This window comes from Staurois parvus, unplaced genomic scaffold, assembly GCF_062004578.1.
Source record: "Staurois parvus isolate SC_StPar_1 unplaced genomic scaffold, SC_StPar_1.0 ptg000672l, whole genome shotgun sequence".
Classification (NCBI taxonomy): Eukaryota; Metazoa; Chordata; class Amphibia; order Anura; family Ranidae; genus Staurois; species Staurois parvus.
In genome coordinates this window covers 1,721,126-1,746,789 of record NW_028318468.1, presented here as the reverse complement: position 1 = coordinate 1,746,789, position 25,664 = coordinate 1,721,126, and the positions used below count along the sequence as shown (strand labels likewise).

The following is a 25,664-nucleotide window of genomic DNA, read 5'->3' as shown; positions in this document are numbered from 1 at the left end:
TGACATCTAACTTCATTTTTATTATCATCTGTCATAGACGTTAATAGAAACAGAATTATTGACCATGGCATACATTTCATGGTAAAACATCACATTATATGTGTCTATCCCCTCTTAAGAAAATGAAAGTCGAGGTTGGAATAATGATAGGCAGCTACAGAAAGGAGCAGGGGCGGACTGACCATTTGGAAACTCGGGCACTGCCCGAGGGCCCGGGGACAGTAGGGGGCCCCATGAGATGCCACTGGTACCTTTTTCATAGACTTTTTTGAGTTTGGGCAAGGACACAGGGGCCCCATTATCCCCTATTGCCCAGGGGCCCCATGAGTTGTCAGTCCGCCCCTGGAAAGGAGCATACTACTATCTATTCTCATCTGATGTTTTTAGCAGGTTATATAGCAGGGGTGTTCAACCTATTCACTTTCGTGAGCCACACTGCAAAAAAGAGGAATTATCTTGGGTCACACATAAAATACACTAACAATAAGGACAGCTGATGAGTAGAATAAGTTGGGCAGATCACAAGCCAACAATCGCTGATATATGTAATGTACCTTTCTGAATTATAAAACATGATTGTAAAAAGAGTGAGCTTTTTGTTTGGGAAGATAAAACTTCTATAAATTCCAGTAAAGAGATAATGTCAATTTTTTCGTGTGCATGTGTTTGCTAAGGGTAAATGCATTTTTATAAACAAAAGCTCAAAAAAATGTTTTGATGATTTTGTGTTGGACCACATTCATAGCCGTCATGGGCCACAGGTTAGACACTCCTGTTATATTTTGACATTCTAGAGCTACACACAGAATACAAACAGCCCATCAATGTCAAATATAGAGCAGATAAAACTGTTGATTTATCCTAAACATCTATAAAATAGGATACATGTAATATTCTACCATTATTGTTAAATCAAGCTGAATGTATTTCTATTACTTTCATGAAATCCGAAGTGAAAAAATTAAAGGGAAAACTGAAGGTTATTTCTGTTTATTCAGGGAGTTGCCAGGTGAAATTCAGTGATAAATCTCCTATCGTTTCCTGGAATAGTTTGTCAACTAGTTCACTCTGTGCCACAGTCATTATGTTTTTCCAGTCTCCAACTTGGCCTGAAGAGAAAGGAAAAGAAATTCAAATTAAATTACAAATCATATGCTTTATAAGATATTCTTATTTCTTACGATTTTGCCTGACCTGATATCAAACACAGTTCTGGTTATGGATAGATTAGTTGTAATTATGTGATGCTCACAATAAACAGATAGACACTATCTGAGTCTGAGATCAGTTCATGTATACTGGTCTTGTAAGGTTGGGCATATATTGTGCTAAATGTTTGCTCAGTGGGTGGTCCTGCCAGCAGCCTCCTGCCTAACATCCCTTGATTGCAAAATCCAGTCAGATGCAGCTACTGCTTGGGCACTTTGACAGCCGGCAAGGCTGGCTGTCAAAGTGCGAAACTCACAGTGGGACATTTGTCCATCTATGCTCTGTACTGTGAATGGAAGAATCGCTTAGTCTTTTTGCATGGTGAATGAAAATAAAAGCCATCAGTCTATGGCCAGTTTTAGAAAATCTTTAAAAAAAAAAAAAAAGAAAGAAAAAAAATACATAAAATAAATCCCTAGTACTATCTGGTTACCAAAAGCAGAGGCAGCTGAATGCCTTTCAGATACATCTGGGAAGATTGATGTCATCACACTTCTACCTCTTTAGCTTCAAAGGAAACAGTTGTTTATAAATCTCTGCATCCCCCTGATGTGTTTAGCTAGTTTTTTCTTAATATTTGACAACATTCTAACTCATTTCTGCTGGATCTGCAATGCAGTTATTATAAACAGGTTAAGCAGCAAACTTTTCTCAGGATAATGGCGTATTGTGCAGTTTTCCTGTGTTGCTGCCTCTGAGTCTCCAGCCATATTTTGTACAATCTTACGAGTAAGGCACTTTTCTTCAGCTTATGTGAAATATAAAATGAATTTCTAGGTGAACTCTTGAGTGGAGAAGGGTTACAAATCTTAGAATAGGGACACTCACTAGGGCAGGGCCACTGATAAGGGGGTACCACAGGTCCTTCTGTATGGGGCCCAGTTCCCATCAGTTCAGCAGGGGGGCCCAGGCAGCAGGAGCAACCAGATCAGGGACAAGAGGGATCTTCAGTATGGCTCTCCCAGCAGCAGCTAAAAGCTAGCTTCATCTCCTGTCCCTCCCACCAGCTTTCAGCTGCTGCAGGGGAAAACTACAGGGGATCTGTTCTAGTAAATGCCCCTCGCAATGCCGATCATCTCTCCTGTAAATCTCCTTCCCCCTGCTGCCTGGCCCCCCCGTCTTCCCCACCAGCAACGCTGATGGTTTCTCCTCCTCTCCTTCCCACTGACTCCTGCAGGGTATGGGGGAATCGCTTCAGGATGGAGAGCGGGTCAGGTAGGCTGTAGGGGGCCCAGTCATTTCTAACAGCAGCCCTGCACTAGGAGAACAACTCCCTTAGATAAGAATTTACCTAAATTTTAGAGATTGCCTCCAACTTCCTGTTGTGTCTCTGGGGCAGGAAGTAAAGGAAAATTTCCCCAATGTCACGTGAACAACCAAAAAAATAAAATGGCAAGGGTTTATCCCTTTTCTACTGTATTCAAAACTAAAGAGTTTTAGCTATACATACATTTTAGGCGTTAGGAGGCAAACACTAGAAGAAGTATCTGTACAGCCTAGGAAGAGTTGGAACCTCATTCAGTTTTTACTGTTCTCTGTGGCCCTACTAGAAAACTTTCCCACCCTAATCTAAGTTTATGCTGACAACCTCCAGCAGAGACAAAAAAATAAAAGTGCTACCTTTGCAAATTAGAGGAAAACTAGAACCCCCATTAGGTTTTCATTGCTGTCTGTGCCCCATTAATCTCTCAGTAAATTAGTGACAGGGAAAGACAAGGTGACAGGAAGGGAGGGTAGATCTCCACAATTAGACCTCAGACTACAATAAAATCCTGTCTAAACCTAAAAGAACTGTTTTTTTCCTATTTCCCTTTTCGGTCATATAGTTAATTTGGGTGCAGGGAAACGGACTATCATATAGGAGGTTGTAGGAATACAGTGACATTAGTCATGTTCCCCCAGGTAAACTTAGATTTTCCCTGATGGGGAATAGAGGAATAGTGTCCAATACAGAAATACAGAACTGAATATCAGGGTGAGATTGTACTCTCTAGTGCAACGTCTGATGGTACAGCTATACTGTAGCTAAATTACATAAAATCTGTTAAAGTAACTATAAAACACTATACAATATATTTAAAATGAATCCCTTTTACAATATGGCGAAAAATGTTTTACCTTTACGCATAAATGACCCACATTTCCGATCAATAATCTTTTCAGGCAAGTTTTCTCTATTTGCAAGAGGATCATTTTTCATTTCTTTAAAAGTTGCTCTTTTGACAACAATATCCATTGCCTCATCATCCAAGTTTACTCCTAAAAACGTACAAATTTGCTTGACAGCAGAGCGAAGATCCTGCAAACATGAGAAAATCCAAAGTAAAAAAAAAAATGTGTTAGTTAAACGTTAAATAGTTTTGACAACTTTTATGAATGTTTTGCAGAGCTAATTTTCATCTTTCAAAATTAGATTAATAAACCTCTTTTGCCATTTCTAAAAAAAAATATATATAAATTTGAGCCAGGAAGTACGGTTGACAACCTTCATTAATGTCTGTGAAATAAGTGTCTGTAAATATACCAAACTCTGTAGACGTAGTGGTGCATAGCAGGAAGAAATCAGCCCGACACTGTAAAGGGACAGCGAGCATGAGTAGGAGGGAGAGACTCATGGCTGCTCCACCTCCTGCGGCCTACTCAGTAATGTGCACTGTGACTCCCCCCTTTCCCAAGCCTGCCATGTTGGAAAAGTCACTGGATTGGAGCCTGGTAGAAGACATAGCACAGAGCAGAAGTGGCATGGGCACAGTCAGATATCTCTCCCCCCTTTTTCTCAACCCCCCCATGCTCCCCTCCTCCCTCTTCTCTATCTCCTCCTTCTCTGTCTTTCCCCTTCACTTCTTCCCTAGCTCTCACTCTCTACCCCCTTCTCTATTTTTCCCAACCTTTTTCTTCCTTCCCCCTTCCCTCTCTCTCTACCCCCTCTTCCCCCCCCTTCTTTCACTTTTATCAACCTTCTCTCTCTTCCCCATCTTACTTCTCTCCCTAATCTCCTCCCCCCCCCTCCTTCACTCTCTTCCCCTTCTCTCCCCCCATCCCCTCTTTCCACCTTCTCCCATTCTTTAACCACTTGCCTAGCAGACACTTATACCCCCTTTCTGCCCAGGCCAATTTTCAGCTTTCAGCGCTGTCGCACTTTGAATGACAATTGCACGGACATGCAACATTGTACCCATATGACATTTTTATCATTTTTTCACACAAACACAGCTTTCTTTTGGTGGTATTTAATCACCACTGGGTATTTTGTTTTTTGTGGTGTAAACAAAAAAAAGAGCAAAAAATTTTAAAAAAAAGTTTGTTTCTATTATAAAATTTTGCAAACAGGTAGTTTTTCTCCTTCAGTGATGTGCTTTGATGAGGCTGCACTGATAGGCAGCACTGATGAGGTGGCACAGATAGGCAGCACTGATGAGGTGGTACTGGTGAAGCGGAACTGGTGGGCATTGATGAGGAGACACTGATGATGCTGCACTGATAGGTGGCACTGACTGGTGGCATTGCTGGGCACTGATCATCAGTACTCTGATGATCAGTGCCCAGGGGTAGACTGACCATTTGGAAACTCGGGCACTGCCCGAGGGCCCGGGGTCAGTAGGGGGCCCCATGAGATGCCCCTGGTACCTTTTTCATAGGCTTTTTTGAGTTTGGGCAAGGACACAGGGGCCCCATGATCCCCTATTGCCGGGGGCCCCATGAGTTGTCAGTCCGTCCCTGTCAGTGCCGGTGTGACAGTGTGAGGAAAGTGCTGCCAATAACCAGCAACTGTATTTACTCCATGATCTGCTGTGTCATTGGACACAGCTGATCATGTGGTAAAAGGCCACTGTGATTGGCCTTTTACCTCATCACGTGATCAGCTGTGTCTGTAGGACACAGCAATTGTCGGGTGTGTGTGCGGGAGGGCGTGTTCTGGGAGGACGTCATATGACTCCCTCCTTAGAACTGGGTAACCACGCTGTAGCCATCATTCGGCTATAGCAAGGTTATCAAGTGGTTAACTCTCTCCTCTCCCTCTCTTTCCCCCACCCCTTCACTCAACCCCCCTTTTCCCTCTTCCTCCTCTCTCCACCAACCTCTTTTCCTATACCCATTCCCACTGCCTTCTCCCTCTCTTTCTCTGCCCCCCTACTTTTTTTCCTCTTGCCATTCTATGTTTGCCAATCACTATGTTTGCCAATCACTAGGGTGTCCTAGGTCTTAATATTCCTAGTCATGGTCACATGGTTTTCACTTTTTAACTGAAAAACTGGGCAGAAAGCTTGCTGTGAGTTATGGTTGATTGTGTACAAATTAATATGGTTTTAAAAAAATAATTTCTCTGTTCCCCCTCTTTCTCCCCACCTCCTTTCACCCCCATTATCCCCTTTCTCTCTATCCTCCCCCTTTCAATTCTTCCCATCCCTCTCTCTACCACTTCTCCCCCCTTCTTCCTCTATCAACCCTCTCTCTTTCCCTTTCCCACATCTTTATCTCTTCTTTCTCCCCCCTCCCTGTTTACTCAACCCCCCTTCCCCTCTTCCTCCTCTCTCCACCCACCTGTCTCCCTATGCCCATTCACCCTCTCTTCTTCCCCTCTCTCTGTCCCCCCCATACCTTTTTCTCTTTCTTGCCATACCTTCTGTTTGCCAGTCACCAGGTTGTATCCCAGAGTGTCCCAAGCATTCATACTCCTAGTCACAGTCACTTTTTTCACTTTTTAACAGGAAAACTGGGCAGATAACTTGCTATAGATTATTGTTGTGTACTTATTAATATTGTTCAAATCATTTCTCTTGCCCCCCCCACACCCCCCCCCCCCATTCTCTTCTATCTACCCCCCTTACATCTCTCTCCTTTCCTACTCCCTCCCCCTTTCTCTATCAATCCTCTCTTCTCATCTCACTTTTCTCCCCCCTCTCTTCCCTCCTTCCCTATCTCCATTCTCACTCCCTTCTCCCCTCTTTCTCTGCCCTCCTACTCTTTCCCTCTCTTGCCATACCTACTATTCGCCAATCGCTATGTTGTATCCCAGATCTTCATACTCCTAGTCATGATCACATTTCATTCACATGGTTATTACTTTTTAACTGTAAAACTGGGCAGATAACTTGCTATGGGTTATTTTTGATGTGTATTTAATAATAATGTCTTCTCTCTCTCCCCCCATCCTTCTCTTTTCCCTCTCTGCCCCCCCTCATTCTCCTATTCTCTATCTTCTTTCTATCCCCACCTCTCCCCCCCCCTTCACTTCTTACCTCTCTCTCTAATCAACCATCTCACTCTTTCCAGTCTTACTTTCTCCCCTCTCACGCCTCCCCCATCTACCCTCCATCCCTCTCTTCCCCTTCTCTCACTTTACTCCCTCCCCCCCAACTATCTTTTTCCCTCTGACCATATTTACTGTTCACCAATTGCTATGTTGTGTCCCAGGTCTTCATACTCCTTGTCATGATCACATTTCTTTCACATGGTTACTACTTTTTAACTGTAAAATTGGGCAGATAACTTGATATGGGGATGTGCTATGGTGTATACCATTCCAGTCAATGTTAACACCTAAGACACTACTCAACTGCTAAACCCAACCTTCTCTTTTAACCTAACACAATCGACACAAACCACCAGCTACTCTAACGGTAACACCCTCGACCTTGTATTCTCCCACCAATGCACTCCCTGTAACCTCTCTAAAACCCTTTTCCTCTCTCTGATCACAAATTTATCAGCTTCACACTCGTCCTGTCCCCTACCTCCCGTACCTCCAACCAGAAAACAGTGACCTGTAAAAACCACCACAGCCTCAGCTCTTCCCTTCTTCACTCTGTTACTGAGTGACTTTATAATAAAATTGCACCCTTTTCCTGCCCAGACCTGGGCACATCTGCCTACAACTTACTATCATCCTGCCTGGACGCACTTGCTTCTCTCTCTACAGGCAGAAACAAGCCTCACCTGTCACAACCCTGGCAAACAGATGACACCAGAAGTCTCCTCCTCCAACCAACATTCCAGGCCCAACACCACACTCAATACTCTCCTCTGACCCTGTTACCACCAAGGAAGTTGCCGAACTCCTTTCCAAGGCTCACTTCACCACCTGTCCCCTGGACCCTGTTCCCTCATGATTATTGCAGCCTCCTTCCTGCTCTACCCTAAACTCTCTAACTCACATCTCCAATCTCTCACTCTCCTCCGGTACCTTTCCCTCCTCACTCAAACATGCACTGATTATCCTCATACCTAAAAAACCCTTGCTGGACCCCACCTGCTTGAATACCTTAAGACCCATCTCCCTGCTCCCAAGATTCTCAAATGCCTTGTTCACAAACGGATAATTTGTTACCGCACTGACAACCTTCTCGATCCTCTACAGTCTGGCTTCTGCCCACAACATTCCACTGAAACTGCCCTACTAAAACTCACTAACGACCTAATAACTGCTAAAACCAATGGCCATTACTCCCATACTCATACTCCTTGACCTTTCCGCTGCCTTTGGCACATTCGACCACCTGCCCCTCCTCAGCAAACTCTACTCCCTTGGCCTCCATGACTCTGCTTTCTTCTTATTCTCATCTTACCTTTCTCAGCGTCACATACAACAACTCCTCTGCTCTTCCTCTTCCCCTTTCCATTGGGGTACCTCAAGATTCCATCCATGGGCTTCTCCTTTTCTCTCTGTACACCTCCTCCCTGGGCCAACTGATAATCTCCCATGGCTTCCAATACCACCTCCAAGCTGACGACACCCAAGTCTATCTTCCCACTCCCCAGCTCACCCACTCACGTATACAAATCTACTAAGCGACATATCAGTATGGATGTCACACCACTCCCTTAAACTCAGTCTTTCTAAAACCAAGCTTGTAATATTTCCTCCTCCCCGATCCCCCACTCATGACTTTACCATTAATCCTTTCCCTCATCCCAGGGTGCTAGGTGTAATCCTAGACATCCACATCCAATTACTGGCTAAATCCTGCCCCCTCAACCTCCACAGCATTTCCAAAATCCACCCCTTTCTGGCCAATGACACCACAAAACAACTTTTCCATGCCTTAGTTATATCCTGCCTTAATTACTGCAACTCCCCCTCACTGGCCTATCGTTACACAGGTTATCCCCCCTTTAGTCTATTATGAATGCTGCTGCTAGACTCATACACCTTACCAACCGATCAGCGACTCTGTCAATCCCTCCACTGGCTTCCACTAACCTAACGTATAAAATTCAAACTACTAATCACAACATTCAAAGCCATCCATAAGAATGCCCCTAACTACATCACCAACCTCATCCACAGATATCATCCCAATCACCCGCCCCCACTCTGTCTGCCTTAGGCAATCTTTGAAAACTCACTTTTTCAGGGAAGCCTACTCCACCTCCACCTAAGAACTGTACTTGAGTCACCTCAATCAGATCATCCACTGAAGCTATCACCTTTTGTATCACCTCCCCCTTCCTTTAGATTGTAAGCTCCACGAGCAGGGCACTCCTATTCCTTCTGTACTGAAATTTATTGTAGTTGTACTGTCTCCCTTATATTGTAAAGTGATGTGCAAACTGTTGGCACTATAAAAATCCTGAATAATAATAATAGTGCTGTGTACATATTAACCACTTCCTGACTGCCCTATAGCATAACTACTGCTACAGGGCTATGCAAAATCATGTATGTGTGTAGTGTGTATATATATATATGTGTGTGTATATATATATATATATATATATATATTGTGACAGTATGCAGGTGAAATCACCTGGTTGCGTCCTGGATGGACAATACATTTGTCCAATGTTTAGACTCTATGGGGATTTGTTCCACTAGAGCAGTGTTTCTCAACTCCAGTCCTCATGGACCCCCAACAGGTCATGTTTTCATGATTTCCATTATTTTGCACAGGTGATTTGATCAGTTTCACTGCCTTAGTAATTACCACAGCTGTTTCATCTGAGGGAAATCCTGAAAACATGACCTGTTGGGGGTCCATGAGGACTGGAGTTGAGAAACACTGCACTAGAGGGAAGTGCTGAGTCCTTCATCACTTGGTTAATGAGCCCAGCTGAAGGTAGTGGGCTCATTAAGGTCCTGGCCGGAGATTGCAGAGGAACACCACGATTGCTATTGTTAAAAAAAAAAAACCCAAAAAACACAAATTCCAGTATATATACACATTGCCATTTGTAGATGCAATTACTTTCACGTAAACCAATTAATTTACATGTACTGGGATTTTTTTTTTCTTTTTTTTAGCAAAGACATGTAGCAGAATACATTTTGGCCTAAATTTATGATGACATTTGATTTAAATTTTCTTTACTGGATAGGTTTTATAGCAAAAAGTCAATAGTTCTATTTTTTTAAAATTGTTGCTCTTTTTTTGTTTATAGAGCAAATCAAACTCAGAGGTGATCAAATACCACCAAAAGAAAGCTCCATTTGTGGGGAAAAAAAGAAGGACATACATTTTATTTTGGGTGCAGCATTGCATGACTGCACAATTGTCAGTTAAAGTAACGCAGCTGCATATTGCAAAAAATGGCCTAGTCAGGAAAGGGGGTAAATCCTTGCAAAACGTATTCTGGTTATTAGTGGGTAAACATTATTTTCTCCACTTTCAGTGCTGGGATCTCTTTGGGAAGAATTTTAGTTTTTAGCTTACCATGATCAAAATATCACCATAATAAGCAGGAGCCATGTATACACTTCTGAAAAATGAACACTCTAAATTTAACTACTGCCCCTAGATCACTTTACGTTCTTCAAAAGCTTTTGCATCTCTACAGTATTAGATCACTGGATATACCTAAAAAGACTGGAAAAAAACATAATCTGTACTGCACTTATCTGCAGTAAAATTGTGTCATTGAAGGGTTAAGCTGCCGGTGCGAAGTCAGCAAGTGGCCATACCATCTGCACAGACTGTCTAAAAAGGTATGTCATTACATACAGTATATTGGCATTTGAAAAAGAACATATCTATAAACGATTGTTGCCATAGTTTAGTATTTAAAACAAACTCAAATCCCTTACCTTTATCATGTTTTCATATTTTAAGAAAAGGATATTGTAATCATCCTTATGAGTGTACCATCCTCGCAAGTGATCAAACCATTTGCCTGCAAAAACTGTGAACATAGCAAATCACAATACACTGAAAAAAAAACATATTATACAACATCAGTATTTAAAGCAGAAGTAAACCCGTAGATGTAATCGTTTAAACAGTTACTTTCCCAGCATGCCAGGAACGCTAAGGCCTCATGCACGCATAGCGTTTTTGTAGCCACTTTTAAGGGCGCCAGGCTTTTTTTTTTCACTGCTTGCAAACGGCCCATCATGGTATCCTATGTTTCCATATACACAGACTTTTAGGAGCTTTTAGTGGCAGGAGTGTTTACAGGCAGGAAAAAAACCCAGGGCCAGTACACCCAAGAGCAGCTGCGTTTTAGCAGAAAAAGGCTAAATCACATGTTAACACTAGGTGTATTTAGCACTTGAGCATTAATTAATTTCAATGGCCAGAATAATTATTATTGTAAAAACTTTAGATACTTTTTTAGCATTAGGCATTTTTTCTGCAAAAACGCCGCTGCCAGGAGGAATGCTTCTAGGAGAGTTTAACTGCCTGTGTACATGAGGCCTTATTGTTATATGTGCTTCTTCTCTCAACCAAAACTGTGAAACCATGAAATGGCTGGAGTCAACTAATCACATGTGCAGCACCATGGCAGTTGCAGATCAAACAGAAGCTAAGATGGCAGCATCCTTGGCTGAAACTGATAGGAGGGTTTAGTTCTGCTTTAAGAAGCATTTCTACTTCCTCCCCATGACCATCTTCCCCACTTTGAATGGTGTTTCCTAAACCTCTCTGTCACTGGATACCACAACTGTTTCCAAAGTTGCAACAGGAGAATGCTGTGAAGGGGAAGAGATGCATAAAGTGAGTGTAGCACCCTCATAAGAAAGCAAGGCGGAAGGTAGTTAATTATTTTTCTAGAAAGGAGGCTGAATAGCATCTGAGAGAAATAGCCAGAGGGGTCAGATTTGGGTCATGGGTGAGCGGCTCTGAAAATCATCTCTCTAATAGCTCCCCCTGCTCTAGAGGCTTGGAGAAGTGGGCGAGTCTGAAGAGTGGCTGATCTGTATGCTTAGGGAACCCAACCAATCCCCAAGCAGGAGGCTTGGCAAGGTGTTGGGACAGCCTTTAAGCATATCCGAACCTGCTCAGTAGTGGGGAGAGTTCGGGTGGAAGATGTGAGAGCAGGAGCTGGAGTGTGGAGCCTGTGCCAGGACCCAGGGAAGGGGCCTGCCTCCAGGAAGGAGCTTGAGAGAGGGAAAGCTAAACTTCACCGGCCCCCTGTTGAGCGAAGGAAGAAGCCAGCCCAGCAGAAGGCCTGAAGGCAGCTACCAACCTGTAGCTTGCAGAAGAGAGACAACAAATACTTCTATATCCCCTGAACTGGAGTAGGGGAGAGAGCATTTGGGTGGGAACCTAACTAGCTCCCAGCTGGACTGTACATTAAAATTGCAGACTATAGATACCCTTGTCCAGGGATGCCTCCAGACAACTGGATAGAAGAGGACGATCTGGGGTTTTGGGAGGTATGCCAAGGGAGGCTGGATAGCTCACCAAAGAAGAGAAGCCCTTCTGAACACTTGTACATAGTTCCAGGAAGTTGTCCTCAGTTTTTCAGTTCCTTGGGCATCCCATGTATCCCTCATCCCCATTCAAGTTCAAATCCCCCAATAAAATCCAAAACAACAAGTTCAAGGACTGTTTACTGTCTGTGAAGTGCAAGGCATGTTGCCTGGTTGTGCAGGACTATAGAGGACCCAAATCTTCAGCAACTCCTAAGGGGGTGGTGCTACATGAGGAACAAAATGGCTGGTACTTTTTACCATGGTGGATAGTGAGAAGCTGCATAAGTGCAGCAGACCTACTCAAAATGGTCACACTGCAGAGCTCTGTGGACTGGCCCTGTGAAAAGCAGTGGCCTGAACCCATAGGACACTGTACCAGATGGATTATGACATCCGCCCCCCCCCCCCCCCCCTCCAGGCATCTGCAAGTGCACCTTTGTCCTAATACCTACTGAATGCTATGTGGCTGATCCTTCTTCTCCCTCTATCTTCTCCCTCAAAGGATTTCATTGACAGCAGCAGTAGCCAATGGTTCCTGCTGCTATAAACCTGTACTGTGAGGATGGAGAGAGCAGAGAGTCGCTGCTCTAATAAACAGCACTGGATCGAGATCAGGCTCAGTTATGTACAGGTGGTCCCTGGGTTACGAGCAAGATAGGGTCTTGTAGGTTTGTTCTTAAGTTGAAGTTGTATGCAAGCTGGAACAGGTATACTTAAGTGTAGCTCCAGCCAAAAAAAAATATATTTTTAAGTTTTTTGTATAGCATAAGGAAGAGTTAACACCCCTGTTTGTTTGGTGGTCTGTGCCCCTGTTCAGAAGATTTCACCTCACTACCTGTCCCTGTGACAATTGGATTTTAAACATTTTGGGTTGTTGTGGAAACAAGAATTGGTGATAAACCTTCAGTGAAGACACCTTTTTCCCGACAATAACTCTTACAGAAGTGAATTTCCCTTCCTAGGGGTAGATTTCCTCTCACTTCTTGTTTCTCCCTCTGTTCATAAGTATGAGTCGTTCGTAACTTGGGGACTGCCTGTATAAGGGGGAAGTTGAGGGGCATTCTAGACACAGAAGATTTTTTACTTTAATGCAGTGAATAAATTAAGCTAAAAAGCGTTCAGCCTTTAGAGCCACTTTAAGGTAGAATGCTATAATAAATTGACTAAAATGGTTAAACAAGTCTTTGGCCTTATGGGGCTTTTTATAGTGTGAAAGCTGCTCATTTACTAAAACAATAGCAATATATTGAACATATAGTTACCTTCTCCATCCACAAATTTATCAAAAAAGTGGGCAAAATCTGGTGACTTTTCTGTCGAAACAAATATTTTTTCAAAATGGTAGGCAGATTTTATTACATCCTTTGGATTCCTCATCACGAAGATAACCTCAAAAGATTAACATTTTTGTATAAATTACAAATAGCTGAGAATCTTTATGTATTATCTCCCCAAATATAAAGAAACAATATGGGGCATAGCATACATTAAGAACATAGGAACAGTGCTCAGGGAAGAATAGACATACATACATTGTGGAAAAGACTTTTAATAATTTTTATGTCAAATGATGTATTGTAGAGATATAGCCAGTCATAGCAACTGCATGCATCTCTGCCCTGCTTAGTGTTTTTTTTTGGGGGGGGTGGGGGTGATCTGCCAAGTTACTGGCATAGATAGCTATGTTTACATGCCGGCGCTGTCCACCCTCTTAAACTTTGTATTTGCCCATTGTGGATGTGCATAGCTTGAGTTTAGTCCAGAGCTTTTCTTTATCTCCAGCTGTGTTTTCCCAGTATTGCAATTATATGTCCACACACTCAAGAGTAGCCATTTCAGCAAGAGTTGGCAAATGTGCAATGCAAGATAGAGTAGGGACTAGCCAGAGGGGATCACTTTGATGCAGTTGGCCAGCTTGAACATGTATTGCAATATCCCACAAAAATCCCCATTTTATAGGCATATATTTGCTATAGCTAATTGTTAATATGTGGCAACACCTCCTTAGTATAGCATGCGTTGTGCATATGAAGCAATTTAGTACTTAAACTATCATTTCTACTGCATAGGAAGGGTTGGCAATGTAAAGAGTCAGGGATGCCTGAAGTTGATATATGAAAGGCTATAAGTTTGATTACTGTGCTGTAACCCCTTTGTAATGGATATTGATTAGTTTGGTGGTTATTTTTGGGATCCACCTGGTTACTTGCATAGACAACTATTTTTAACTTCTTGTTCTGTCCACCCTCTTAAACGTTGTATATACAGCAGGGGCGGACTGACCATTTGGAAACTCGGGCACTGCCCGAGGGCCCAGGGTCAGTAGGGGGCCCCATGAGATGCCCCTGGTACCTTTTTCATAGGCTTTTTTGGGTTTGGGCAAGGACACAGGGGTCCCATGATCCCCTATTGCCCGGGGGCCCCATGAGTTGTCAGTCCACCCCTGCCTGGTACCTTTCATTGGCTTTTTCATAAGCTTTTTTGGGTGTGGGCGAGGACACGGGGCCCCATGATCCCCTATTGCCTGGGGGCCCTATGAGTTGTCAGTCCGCCCCTGATATACAGTATATACAGTTGTGGCCAAAATTATTCAACCCCCAATGCTGTAAAGGGGTTTAGGGACTATAGTGTACATTTGGAATTGTATTCAGAATCAAATCCTACAAGGACGTTGTAACTACCCAAATGCAACTAAAATGACATCAATTGTTTATGTAATACAGTAGTAAATGGTTCTTATGTGGTTTCTTCATTGCCACAATTATTCAACCCCTTAAAGACTACCACTCTGAAGAACAGAGGTTCATACAGGTGCTTTCCATCAGGTATTGAAAACACCTGTGGATGTCACCGAGCAGCAATCAAGCATAATAAGCACCAATTAGGCAGCTTTAAAATGACTGTGATACTCAGCTCCTTCTAGACATTTACTGGTGTGGTTACAAACATGGTGAAGGCAAGAGAATGGTCCAGGAAGACAAGAGAAGAGGTGATTTCTCTTCACAGGAAGGGCAATGGCTATAAGAAGATTGCAAAGATGTTAAACATACCAAGAGACACCTTAGGAAGCATCATTCGCAAATTCAAGGCAAAGGGCACTGTTGAAACGCTACCTGGTCGTGGCAGAAAGAAGATGCTGACTTCGACTGCTGTGCGCTACCTGAAGCGTAGAGTGGAGAGAAGTCCCCGTGTGACTGCTGAGGAACTGAGAAAAGATTTGTCAGATGTGGGTACAGAAGTTTCAGCCCAGACAATAAGACGCACACTGCGTAATGAAGGCCTCCGTGCCAGAACTCCCAGGCGTACCCCCTTGCTGTCTCCAAAGAATAAGAAGAGTCGACTGCAGTATGCCAAAAGCCATGTGGACAAACCACAAAAGTTGTGGGATAGTGTTCTGTGGACTGATGAAACAAAATTAGAACTGTTTGGGCCCATGGATCAACGCTATGTTTGGAGGAGGAAGAACAAGGCCTATGATGAAAAGAACACCTTGCCTACTGTGAAGCATGGTGGAGGGTCAATCATGCTTTGGGGCTGTTTTGCTTCTGCAGGTACAGGGAAGCTTCAGCGTGTGCAAGGTACCATGAATTCTCTTCAGTACCAGGAGATATTGGATGGAAACGTGATGCAGTCCGTCACACACCTGAGGCTTGGGAGACGTTGGACCTTTCAACAGGACAATGATCCCAAGCATACCTCCAAGTCCACTAGAGCATGGTTGCAGAGGAAAGGCTGGAACATTTTGGAGTGGCCATCGCAGTCACCAGACTTAAATCCGATTGAGAACCTCTGGTGGGACTTAAAGAAAGCAGTTGCAGTGCGCAAGCCTAAGAATGTGACTGAACTGGAGGCCTTTGCCCATGAAGAATGGGCGAAGATACCCGTAGATCGCTGCAAGACACTTGTGTCAAGCTATGCTTCACGTTTAAAAGCTGTTATAACTGTAAAAGGATGCTGTACTAAGTACTAAGATTGAATGTCACTTGGGGGTTGAATAAAACTGATAATGCTGTGAGCACAGAAAAGACATTTGTGGTTATTTCATTATAACTGTTATGTTATATTTGTCTGACCTACAAGTGCCTCTTTAATGTAAATGTAAGCAAGATGACTGAATGATCAAAAGCAATGTCAAACTGGCCAAAACACTCAATTTCAGTGGGGGTTGAATAATTTTGGCCACAACTGTATTATCAGATTATCCATTTCAAAAGTTGTGCTGCCTAACAGTTTAAACATCTAATATAGCCTTTCTTAACTTTTTACCTAGGTTTTTTTAAAAAGTGTCCTCACTTTCTCCAGTTACAATCTGGTGTCTGTAGTGCAGAGCTCAGAAGTGTATAATGCAAAGGGTATCGAGCTCAGGAATGTGTAAAGCAGAGTGCGAGGGACAGGGGTACATAATGCACAGGGCATGTAACACAGAGTCAGGAGTGCAAAACAGACAGTGTAGGCAGTGCCGGGACAAGGACATCCAGTGCCCAGGGCAAGTATGCCAAACTGTACCCCTCCCTCCCCCCGCTCTCAATGTGCAAGCTTAGGGGATCCTATGCCCAGAAGTCACTTGCTTGTCAAAATCACTGCTGTTGTCACTATTCCTGTCAGCCTTGTAACAGAAGGAAGGCACCCCCATCCCTACAGTAAACCATTGCGCCCAGGGCAGCTGTCCCTTCTGCCCACCCCTTGTCCTGGAGTACAGGGGTCTGGAATGCATAACTCAAAGACTGCAGAGCTCAGGAGTGTGTATCGCAGAATGCAGGGTCTAGATTGCATGAGGCACAGAGTGAAATGGCTCAGGAATGCATAACCCACAGTGTGCAGGGATCAGGAGTGGGTAGCACACAGAATGCAAAATGTCAGAGTACAACCATGTATTATCCCCTCTTCCCAATACAAATCTCCCTTATTAACCCATACTCTTCACAGTACAGATCTCCCCCAACAGCCTTAATTCTCCACCCAGTACAGATTTCTCCCCACAGCCCTCCTCAGCACAGACACCCTCTCAACCCACCTCTTTAGTGCAGACCACCCCTCAGTACAGAATTGCCCCCCTCCAGCCACCTCACAGGACAGATCCCCAGTACAGACCACTCTTCAAGTACAGACCCCCAGCCCAGTTTACCCTACATTACAGACCCCCCCCCTTTAGAATAGACCCTCTTCCTTTCCATCCGTATAGTACACTTCTTCCTTTAAAGTCACTCATGAGATGCTAGAGATCTGACAATGGTGAAAGGGAAGTCTTCCTCAGTCCTCCAAAATCCAGGTCATTAATATGCAAATCACACTATCATATTTATATGAAAAATTTTGAGCGATTTGCATTTTAATATACCATAACCACAATGTACAGGAGCAGAGCCTTTGCAGGGAAAAACAAACCTGTACACAGGACAGAAGGACTGAGCTGAGAAAGCGACAGTCCCACAAAATCCAGGATTGTTGGGAGGTAGAGCACACACTTTGTTCCTTATCTGAATCTGGTGGACCAAGAGAAAGCCTCCTCTGAAGAACCTGTCACCACTGTAAGAAAATATCCAAGTACTAAAAGCTAACAAATATCCCCTATTCTGACACTCTCCACTCCTTTCCCACTATGCCTTACAATCCTTGTCTATATACAGTACAGTGTGTATGCTGCCATTCAGCCTCTTTCACTCTGACGGATGGATCAGGTCCACCTGATAGTTGTTCAGGTGGACCCAACTGGACCATCCAGATCTCTCTATGGAGCGGAGGATGTCAGCGGATTCTGTCTGCTAAAAAGGTCATCTGATCCTGTCTGCTAAAAACAAACAGCTGTAATTTGAAACTGATCTAGGCACTGTCTGACTTGGTATTAAGATAATCATATATAATGTAATTACCATACTACTGCATGACTGTTTTTGGGACACAGCTGTTAAAGTGATATGCAATAAGATAAAAAAAACCTTCTGCATGCAGCTCCCCCCAGCCCCCTAAATAAAAACAAAAATAAAAATTGCATACAATGCTTACGTTGAGGGAGACCTGGATATGGTAAACCATTGTAGGCATGTGCAATCTACATTCTCCACTGCAGGAGGTGTTCTTACGGAAAGGCAATGCAGCTGAAGGAGAAAGTTAAGAGAAACTTTCTCTAGGATTCCCTCTGTCTCCTGGGGCAGTGTTCCAGTTGGCTATGCTGGATCCAGGTAACCCTGGGGGCCATCTTGGGTCATGCAGAGTGTTTAAAGTCCCTGTCCCCGGGTTTTGGTGCATTTGCAAGTGGCTAGTGTCCAGGACAGCAATAGCGGTAGGGAAAGCTTAGGGCCTTCATCCACATCTCAGAAAGCTCCCCTTTGGGTTGGAGCAGACAAGCTGCACTCCATCCTCATGAATAGGCACTATCTCCAGCATGTGCCCACTGACTTTGCAGTCCAGGACTGTGTTTTCTGCTGCTGCACCTAACCCATACATTTAAACATTTATTTCTATTCAGTCTTCTCAAAAGTAAATAACAGTTACAAAAAGGTTTTAGTTCAAACATTGAAGGTATTTTCAGGGTTTTTACATGCAGAGGTAGAAAATGAACTGGCATGGTTACATCTTAATAAAGCAATGGCTCCAAGTGGTATTCCTCCTATAGTTCTAAGAAAACTTTGAGGTATAGTTGTTGGACCATTAAAGTGATTGAATAAAAGTTATAAACAAAAATGTCACTTTTCTGCTCTGTGCAGTGGTTTGCACATAGTAGCCCCGATCCTCCTCGAAGATCCCCCACTGGTGCTCCTGGCCCCTCCCTCCTGCCAATTGCCCCCATAGCAAGCAACTTGCTATGGGGACACACAAGCAGGCTTGCCCCTGAGCAGCTGTTCTGTGTCCATTCACACAAGCATGGCTTGACCCAGCCCCACACTCCCCTCATTGGCTCACTGGTTGTGATTGACAGTAGGGAGAGCCAAAGGCTTCCACTTCTGTCTCAGCAAATGAGGATGGAGAGAACCTCCGCTCTTATGCCAATCTCTGGATCACAATGGGGTTTAGGTAAGTATGGGGGGGTTTCTACACAAAGGTTTTTTACCTTCATGCATAAAATGCATGAAGGTAAATAACCTTGAGCCTTTACAGCTCTTTATCTGAGCTTTTTAATCACTGTCTGTCAGGATACTTTCCCCATGATCGTCATGTACTTATCCATAACAAGGGTAGAAAGGAAAAAACAATATTACTGGTCAATATGTTTAACATGTGTAGTAGTAAAATGTATTAAATCACCCTTAAAAATTAGAATCAATGATCAATGGAAAGTACACAACTCAATGGAGGAAAAGCGGCATCACTCAGGGCAGATCATGTCCACAGGGTAGCAAGCATCTCGTTGGACTTAGCTCATAGCATGCCTGAACTTTTTACAAAGCTGCCAAATTCCTGGAATTCCGCTTTAACATGCTTGGGAGAAGACATACTTAGGACAAAAAACTATTCTCAGATAAGTAAATAGAAAAATAAAAACAAACAAAATATTAAATAAAAAAGGAGACTCAAAGCACTTTGTCTTTTTCAGCTGCTATTTGTCTACGTTTCTGAGAAAGTCATCATGGAGAAAAACACCAATGTGATGTCTCTGAAGTACAAAATTATTCCCTGTCACTCCAAATTTTGAGTTTAATGTGAGCAGTGTACTCCTCCAGAGCAAGTATACCACCTTGGAGTGCCATCACAGTTGTAGGTTTTTCCACAGAAATGTTTGCTTTAGGACAGATTACCTATTATGAAATATAATTTTTCTCATCTGTATACATGAGATAATCTCATAATTGTGCTACTTACTTTTCCCTTTTTATTTTTCAGTTCTTGGGGAACAAATGTTTCTGACAAATGGGATACAAACAGGCGAGGTGAGGGAAGTTTGTTGTAATCTAAATTCGGAGTTAGTGTTGGGCATTCAAACCACGGAATTCTTTCAGCAGTGTCGATCTTCTCAGTACCATTTCGGTGCCCTTCGCTGCATATTAGGCTTAATATTTGTTGAGTCCAAATAGTTCCTTTTAATATGAAAGATAAATACATTCATTTTACACATTCACATAACTGGAGCAATCTCTCTCCAGAGTGATTCATCATAGGGGTACAATCTTTCCCTGGCCCACACTCTATTGGCTATTTTTTTGATACCCCAAATTACATAGTTCACAGTAACCAAGTCATCTTCATATGTTTTGGAGTTCTTCAGGTTCAGCATTGGTTTGAAGTGAGCCATGCCTGTTCTTGGTTTGTGGACCTGACAAATTCACTGTAATGCCTTTGAACTTTGAACAGTTGGCTTAGATGGGCCAATGATGGAGACTGTCTTATGTCCACCCCTCTCAGTATAAAAAATGGGTTCAGGAGAGTCCTAGTGTCAGATTGTTGGAAGCTGTTGGAGGGAAATGATAGTTGACAAAATGCATAGGGAAAGTTTAGGATTACTTAGTATACTGTACTTCAATACTTTAGAAAATCAACCAATCTAGGCAATATGATTCTTTTGGGGGTTTCTTGATTCTTACTAGATGTTGAAAGGACCTTTTTTTAAAAAAACAATTGGGGTGCTCAAAGCACAGCATTATTTATGTTGCCAGTCTTTTCAGTTAGCTGTCTTTTGTTTGCAGCACAGTAGCACACTGCTGCTAAGGAAAAGAAAAAATAAATAAATAATAGCAAAGATCAAACATATACTGTAGTCATTGCAACCCTCTAGCCCCATAGTAAAATTAAAGATTAGGCATTCATAGGTTAGGCTTACTATCCCCGATTAAAAAACTGTTCTTCTGCTGGCAAATTTTATATTGTTCTATCTTCTGCAGCATCATAATTCTAATAGCAAAACCACCCCTACCTGTGCAGTTTGTCTCTAGTAAATGTGGGGCCTAGCTTTGCTCATTAAAATTGCCCTGCTGCTGGTCAGTTTTACACTGCTGTGTCATCTGCTCTCTTAACCTTAGTAAAACCCCTACCTGTCTTTTTTCGTCTAAGAACTTTGGGCCTAAAATGTTATTTAACGCTGTCCTGCGGCTGGCCAATGTTAGACTGTTGTGTCTTCTGCTGTCTTTTAATTCATGCAGTAGAGCACCAGCCTGTACTCTAGTACATTTTTGCCAATTCCTTCTCATTAAACAGTCCTGCTGTATCATCTACAGTCATAAAATTGTTACCAAGTGTTTGATAGAACCCCCTTAATGATGAATATTGCAGAAGAAGAATAAAAAAAAGCAAGATTCCACTTAAAATTCCAGCAAGACCTTTATCATGCATGCCACATTGGTGACGGGGAAGGGGGGGGGGGGGTGACATTACCTGCTATTCCTGACAGTGTGTTTACATTACCACAGCTACAGGGATCTGTCATATAGTAACAGAAACGCATTGTGTGAAGTTCTTTTGCAATGGGCCATCATGATTGATATGGATCTGCATAGCTGGATGCTGTAATTGACTGGGATTGCATGGCTGTTAAATCTGATGTTGATTTACAATGAGGACACAAATAAAATCTATTTTTAATGTGTCTGTGTATTTATTTCAATGATAGTACTTTTGTTTACCCTTAACTGTTTGGGGGACTGGATGAGGGGTACATAATGTAAAGTGGGTGGTCTCACATGAAATTCTCCTTTTGGCATGGATGGCTGATTGGGACTTTCCTCAATAGAGTGAAACAAGGCTCCAGCTGTCTCTCAAGGAATCCTGCCTGTGTGGATAGCGGTTATAGACTCCAAAAGAAAGATGATTCACCCACAAAAAGGAAATTCTCATAGTGTAGTACATTTTTACAAAGTCATTTATTAATGCAACGAATACTCACAAGTATAATAAAAATGAATAAAAGCAGGCATAAAGACAAATCCAGTCTGACCTCCAGTAAAGTAGAAGCACTTAGGAGTTCATCAGGGATACACACCCTTAAAAATAGCATACCCACTTGAACTAAAACTGCACAGTGAAGTGAGGAGAAAAAAGAAATAAAAAGAAAAAATAAAAATTATGGAGGTTTTGATCTGCTGGTAGATTGCAGGAGGGGAGCAGCCAATAGTGGCACCGGTATCCTCAGGTTCTGCCTGGGATCTTCCGGGGTTTCTTGAGCACGGGACCCAGTTTGCCCTGGAACAGCATCATGAGTTGCCATGGTATGGGTGGGCAGGTCACTAGCACCATAATAACGAATGATATTCTAAGGTTAGGACACACAGCATCATGTGTTGCTATGGTGGGGACTCACCTACATCAGGGCAATGCATTGATTTAATCCAGGGCAGGTGGAAGGCAGGGCTTCCCCTGCATTCAGGAAAAGACAGAACTTTGCCTCCCCTACCTCCTGCCCTCTACCACCCTGCTGAAGCCAAAAGGCAAGTCTATGGTATGAGGAAGGAACGGTGTGATCTGGGGGACTGTGTGATTGGGAGGTACTGTGATGGGGAGCTCTGTAATTGGGAGGACTCTGACCTGGAGACCTCTGATGTGAAGGCAGGACTTTGGTGTAAATGGAGGACCTCTTATGTGAAGGGGGGTATTGACATGAAGTTAAGTTTGTCTAGGCTGTTGTGTGCATTGTCCTAGGCTCTGGTTTCCCGTGAGATCATACACACTTTTAAAGGGTACCCTGCCTGAAAAAGGTTGGGAAATGCTGTGTTAGATATACTGCTTAGGTTAGGCACTAGGAAAAACAATTTGGTAATCTGCTGTCTTCTACTAACAGTTTTCACATTCACAGCTGTGTCCCACCTTAAATACAGAACATTTCAGAATTAAAATCCAAGTAATAACAAATCTTAAGCAGAATCCTGAACATTTGCCTATTAACCATTCCAAAATGTCTATTTCATTATACCATTTAGATACCTAAGCAAGCAATACATGATACAATTTCCTTTCCTTCCACCATGGGTGACTGACTGTTGATGGGGGGAACCCTCTCGCAGCGCTATTGTGTTCTGCCAGGGAGGAGCCTACCCTTCTGGTAGAACACAATGATTACTACCAGTGGCTATAGCTGCTAGCAGTGGTCACATGCAAAAAAATCCAACAGGCTGGTTGTACTGAAGTCGGTCAATGGATTGACTTGGGTACAATCAACCTGCCCATAGATGAATTGAATCTTGGCTGCTTCGGCAGGGATTGTCCAAGATTCAATCCATCCATGGCTGGCTTAATTTCTGGTGGTCAGACAACTTACTTGCCGCTTGTCTTTGTGCCATGTTTTGTTTGTAAATTGCCACTTATGTTGCAAATACTTGCATGTGAGGATGTTAGAACTGATACCCGCACAAACCTGTAACATATTTAGGTAACTGTAATCCATATTTTTGTCACATCCATTTTATGTGTAATGTATTCAGAGTAAGAAACACTTTAAATTGTCTTTATTGTGCCTAGTTGCTTTAATGAGTTTGTGTGTTTTTAAAATTTTGATAAGCATATTATTGAAGTGTGAACTTTGTTCCTGTCACTCTGAACAAACAAGTCAATGAAAATCAGTTGTATTACACAACACAATGCTTTTAAGTAAACAAACTGGTCATTTAAAATCTAGTCTATACTGGTCTGGCTTCAGTAAAATACATTCTGACTTTGTCCAACTTTGCTGTTTACATCATTTAATCATTTACCAAGCCTTTCTGAAATAAACACAGCCGTATTGTTGCAGATAGGCTCCAGTAATATTCTTTTAGCTTGACATTTGTATACTTTGCTAATTTGAAGTAAACATGCCCCAAAAATCAGTCAATTTAAACTGCAATTCCCAAATGCAAAACAATCACCCCAGGCCCTATGCACACAGGACGTCTATTTAATTCTAAGTGCCAGCAGTGTGTTTGGAGAAAAAAAAATACCTGACCTTTGTAAAAAGTGTCTAAACCTTTTAAAAAGGAGCTCATTTATTCTGGCCATGGAAATGAATGCTCAAGTGTTAAACGCGCCTAGAGTTTAGGCAACATTTAGCAGTTGAGTTTTTAGTAGCCACTAAAAGCTTCTAAAAGTCTGTGTGCATGGATGTAGGGTCTTTTGGAAGCAGTAACGCTCTGTGTACATGAGGCCTTGTAGGTTCCTGAAACTACACAAATTTTAACTCTCCTTATAAAAGCTGAGCATACCCTCCTCCCACTTCTCAAACCTTCCTACTGGTCTGGAGAGGGGACTTTCATATTAAAAGACCCATTTAGAGGCTTGGGAGGTAGAGTGGATAGAATCAAGCTTGGCTTCTACAGGAAGAAATTTGTATGTAGGCTTGCCTATCCTTATCTTTGCTTCTACGGTCCAGACTGACATGTGATTTTCACCAAAGGTAAACTCTGGTCTGGCATTTTTTCCTTATATATCCAGATTTGTGACAGTTTGTCTTTAAAGTATTACTAAACCCACAAAAGTAAAAATCAGTCCGTATATGCAGTAAAGCACGCTGGTTATACTCATTGTGGAAACTAAGGGGTTAATCCTCTGCATTGTGTAAAAAGGCTGTTTGATCCTGTCTTCTCTGATCCTTCCCTTATTCTACTGTGTACTGTCCCCAATCCATCTGCTGATAGACAGAGCCTTGGGGACAAGCTGCACATGCTCAGTTTGGTGTGTATTGCTAGAGGTTTTTTCCCTGGGAGATTGTATGTGATCAGCACAGGGCCAATCAGCACTGTCCAGGCAGAGGGTCATTGGTCCTGCAGCCTCATAGGATAATCAGGGGAGAGTGAAAAGCCCTACAAGTTTTAACCAGTGCTCTGCTGGACGCTAATAGAAGTCACAAAACTGCTCTAGTTGCTGATGAGAAAAGGTATTTATCAGTTTATATTTGTTAAAATAATTGCATTTCCATGTTCTGTGTCCTGTGGGGAACCAGATATAGTGAATGCAGGGTCATGGGTTTAGTAACACTTTTAGGCAAGATTGGATTTCACAATGCAGGTAGAGATTTTGCAAAGGGCACAAATAGAATGTGCTTTCAACAGTCTACTCCTTTGTGCAGTCCCCACGTTTTTAGACAAAGAATTGTGCTTGACAGATTCATTTTTAAAGTTTGTCATTGCAAGCAGTATTAAACCCACCTGATTTTGGATATGTAATCAAGAAAATATCATCATCTCTTATTTTAAAATCCTGTAGGGAGTCTATATACTCTAGTGGCATCATTTGTTTTATAAAACAGAATCCTTTATAACGGTACATATTACTGCCACGTGGCACAGGACTAATTTCAGCCATTGTTAGCAAAGCTACCTGTAAAAAAAAAAAAAATCAATAAGTGGCAAGACCAATACTAAATGCATATTCTTTTGTGTAAGTTCACCTTTAGCACTAAAAATCAAATTCCTTCAGATATTATGCATAACGTAGATGACCATCTTATTTTGCAAAATCATTTTTTAGTAAAATTTGTGTAGTGTCCCTCTAGTTAGCTAGGGGGAGCTAGATGGGGTTTTGTTAGATAGAGGCAGGATGGTAGCCTGGTATGAGTTAGCATGGATGATTCAACTAGGTTCACTTTAGGTCAGGGCTCTGCACGTCAGTTCCCTGATACCTTCCCTTCTTTAAAAGCTTGAGAAGTTTCTAGAAGGCAGTGGGTGGGGGTGAGAAGGGGCTGATTTTCGCCAATCCTCAAGCAGGAGGCTTGGTTTAAGGCCAGCCCTTATTAGAGAGCCTGATCAGCAAGAGAGTAAGGTCGGGTGGAAGATGGAGTGAAGGCTGAAGTGTGGAGCTTGGGAGGGGCCAAGGAGAGGGGCCTACCTGCAGGCAGGATCTCTCAGCCTCAGTTGTCTCGAGAGAGAGGACAGCCTGGGAAGCAGGGAAGGAGCCAGCCCAGCATAAGGCCTGAAGGCAACCACCAACC

The 25,664-nt window shown here is 42.7% G+C and overlaps 1 protein-coding gene across 1 annotated transcript; it reads right to left on the bottom strand.

Moving 5' to 3' along the window:
• LOC149447717 (amine sulfotransferase-like) lies at nt 1–25,046 on the bottom strand. Its single transcript, XM_089652158.1, has 6 exons — nt 24,883–25,046; nt 19,640–19,854; nt 13,105–13,231; nt 10,232–10,326; nt 3,328–3,508; nt 1–1,109 (listed from the first exon to the last, which is right to left on the bottom strand). Exons 1-6 carry the CDS (start codon nt 25,037–25,039, stop codon nt 991–993), a joined length of 894 nt encoding a protein of 297 aa, XP_089508284.1. The 5' UTR covers nt 25,040–25,046; the 3' UTR covers nt 1–990.
• Nucleotides 25,047–25,664: the final 618 nt, after the last annotated feature.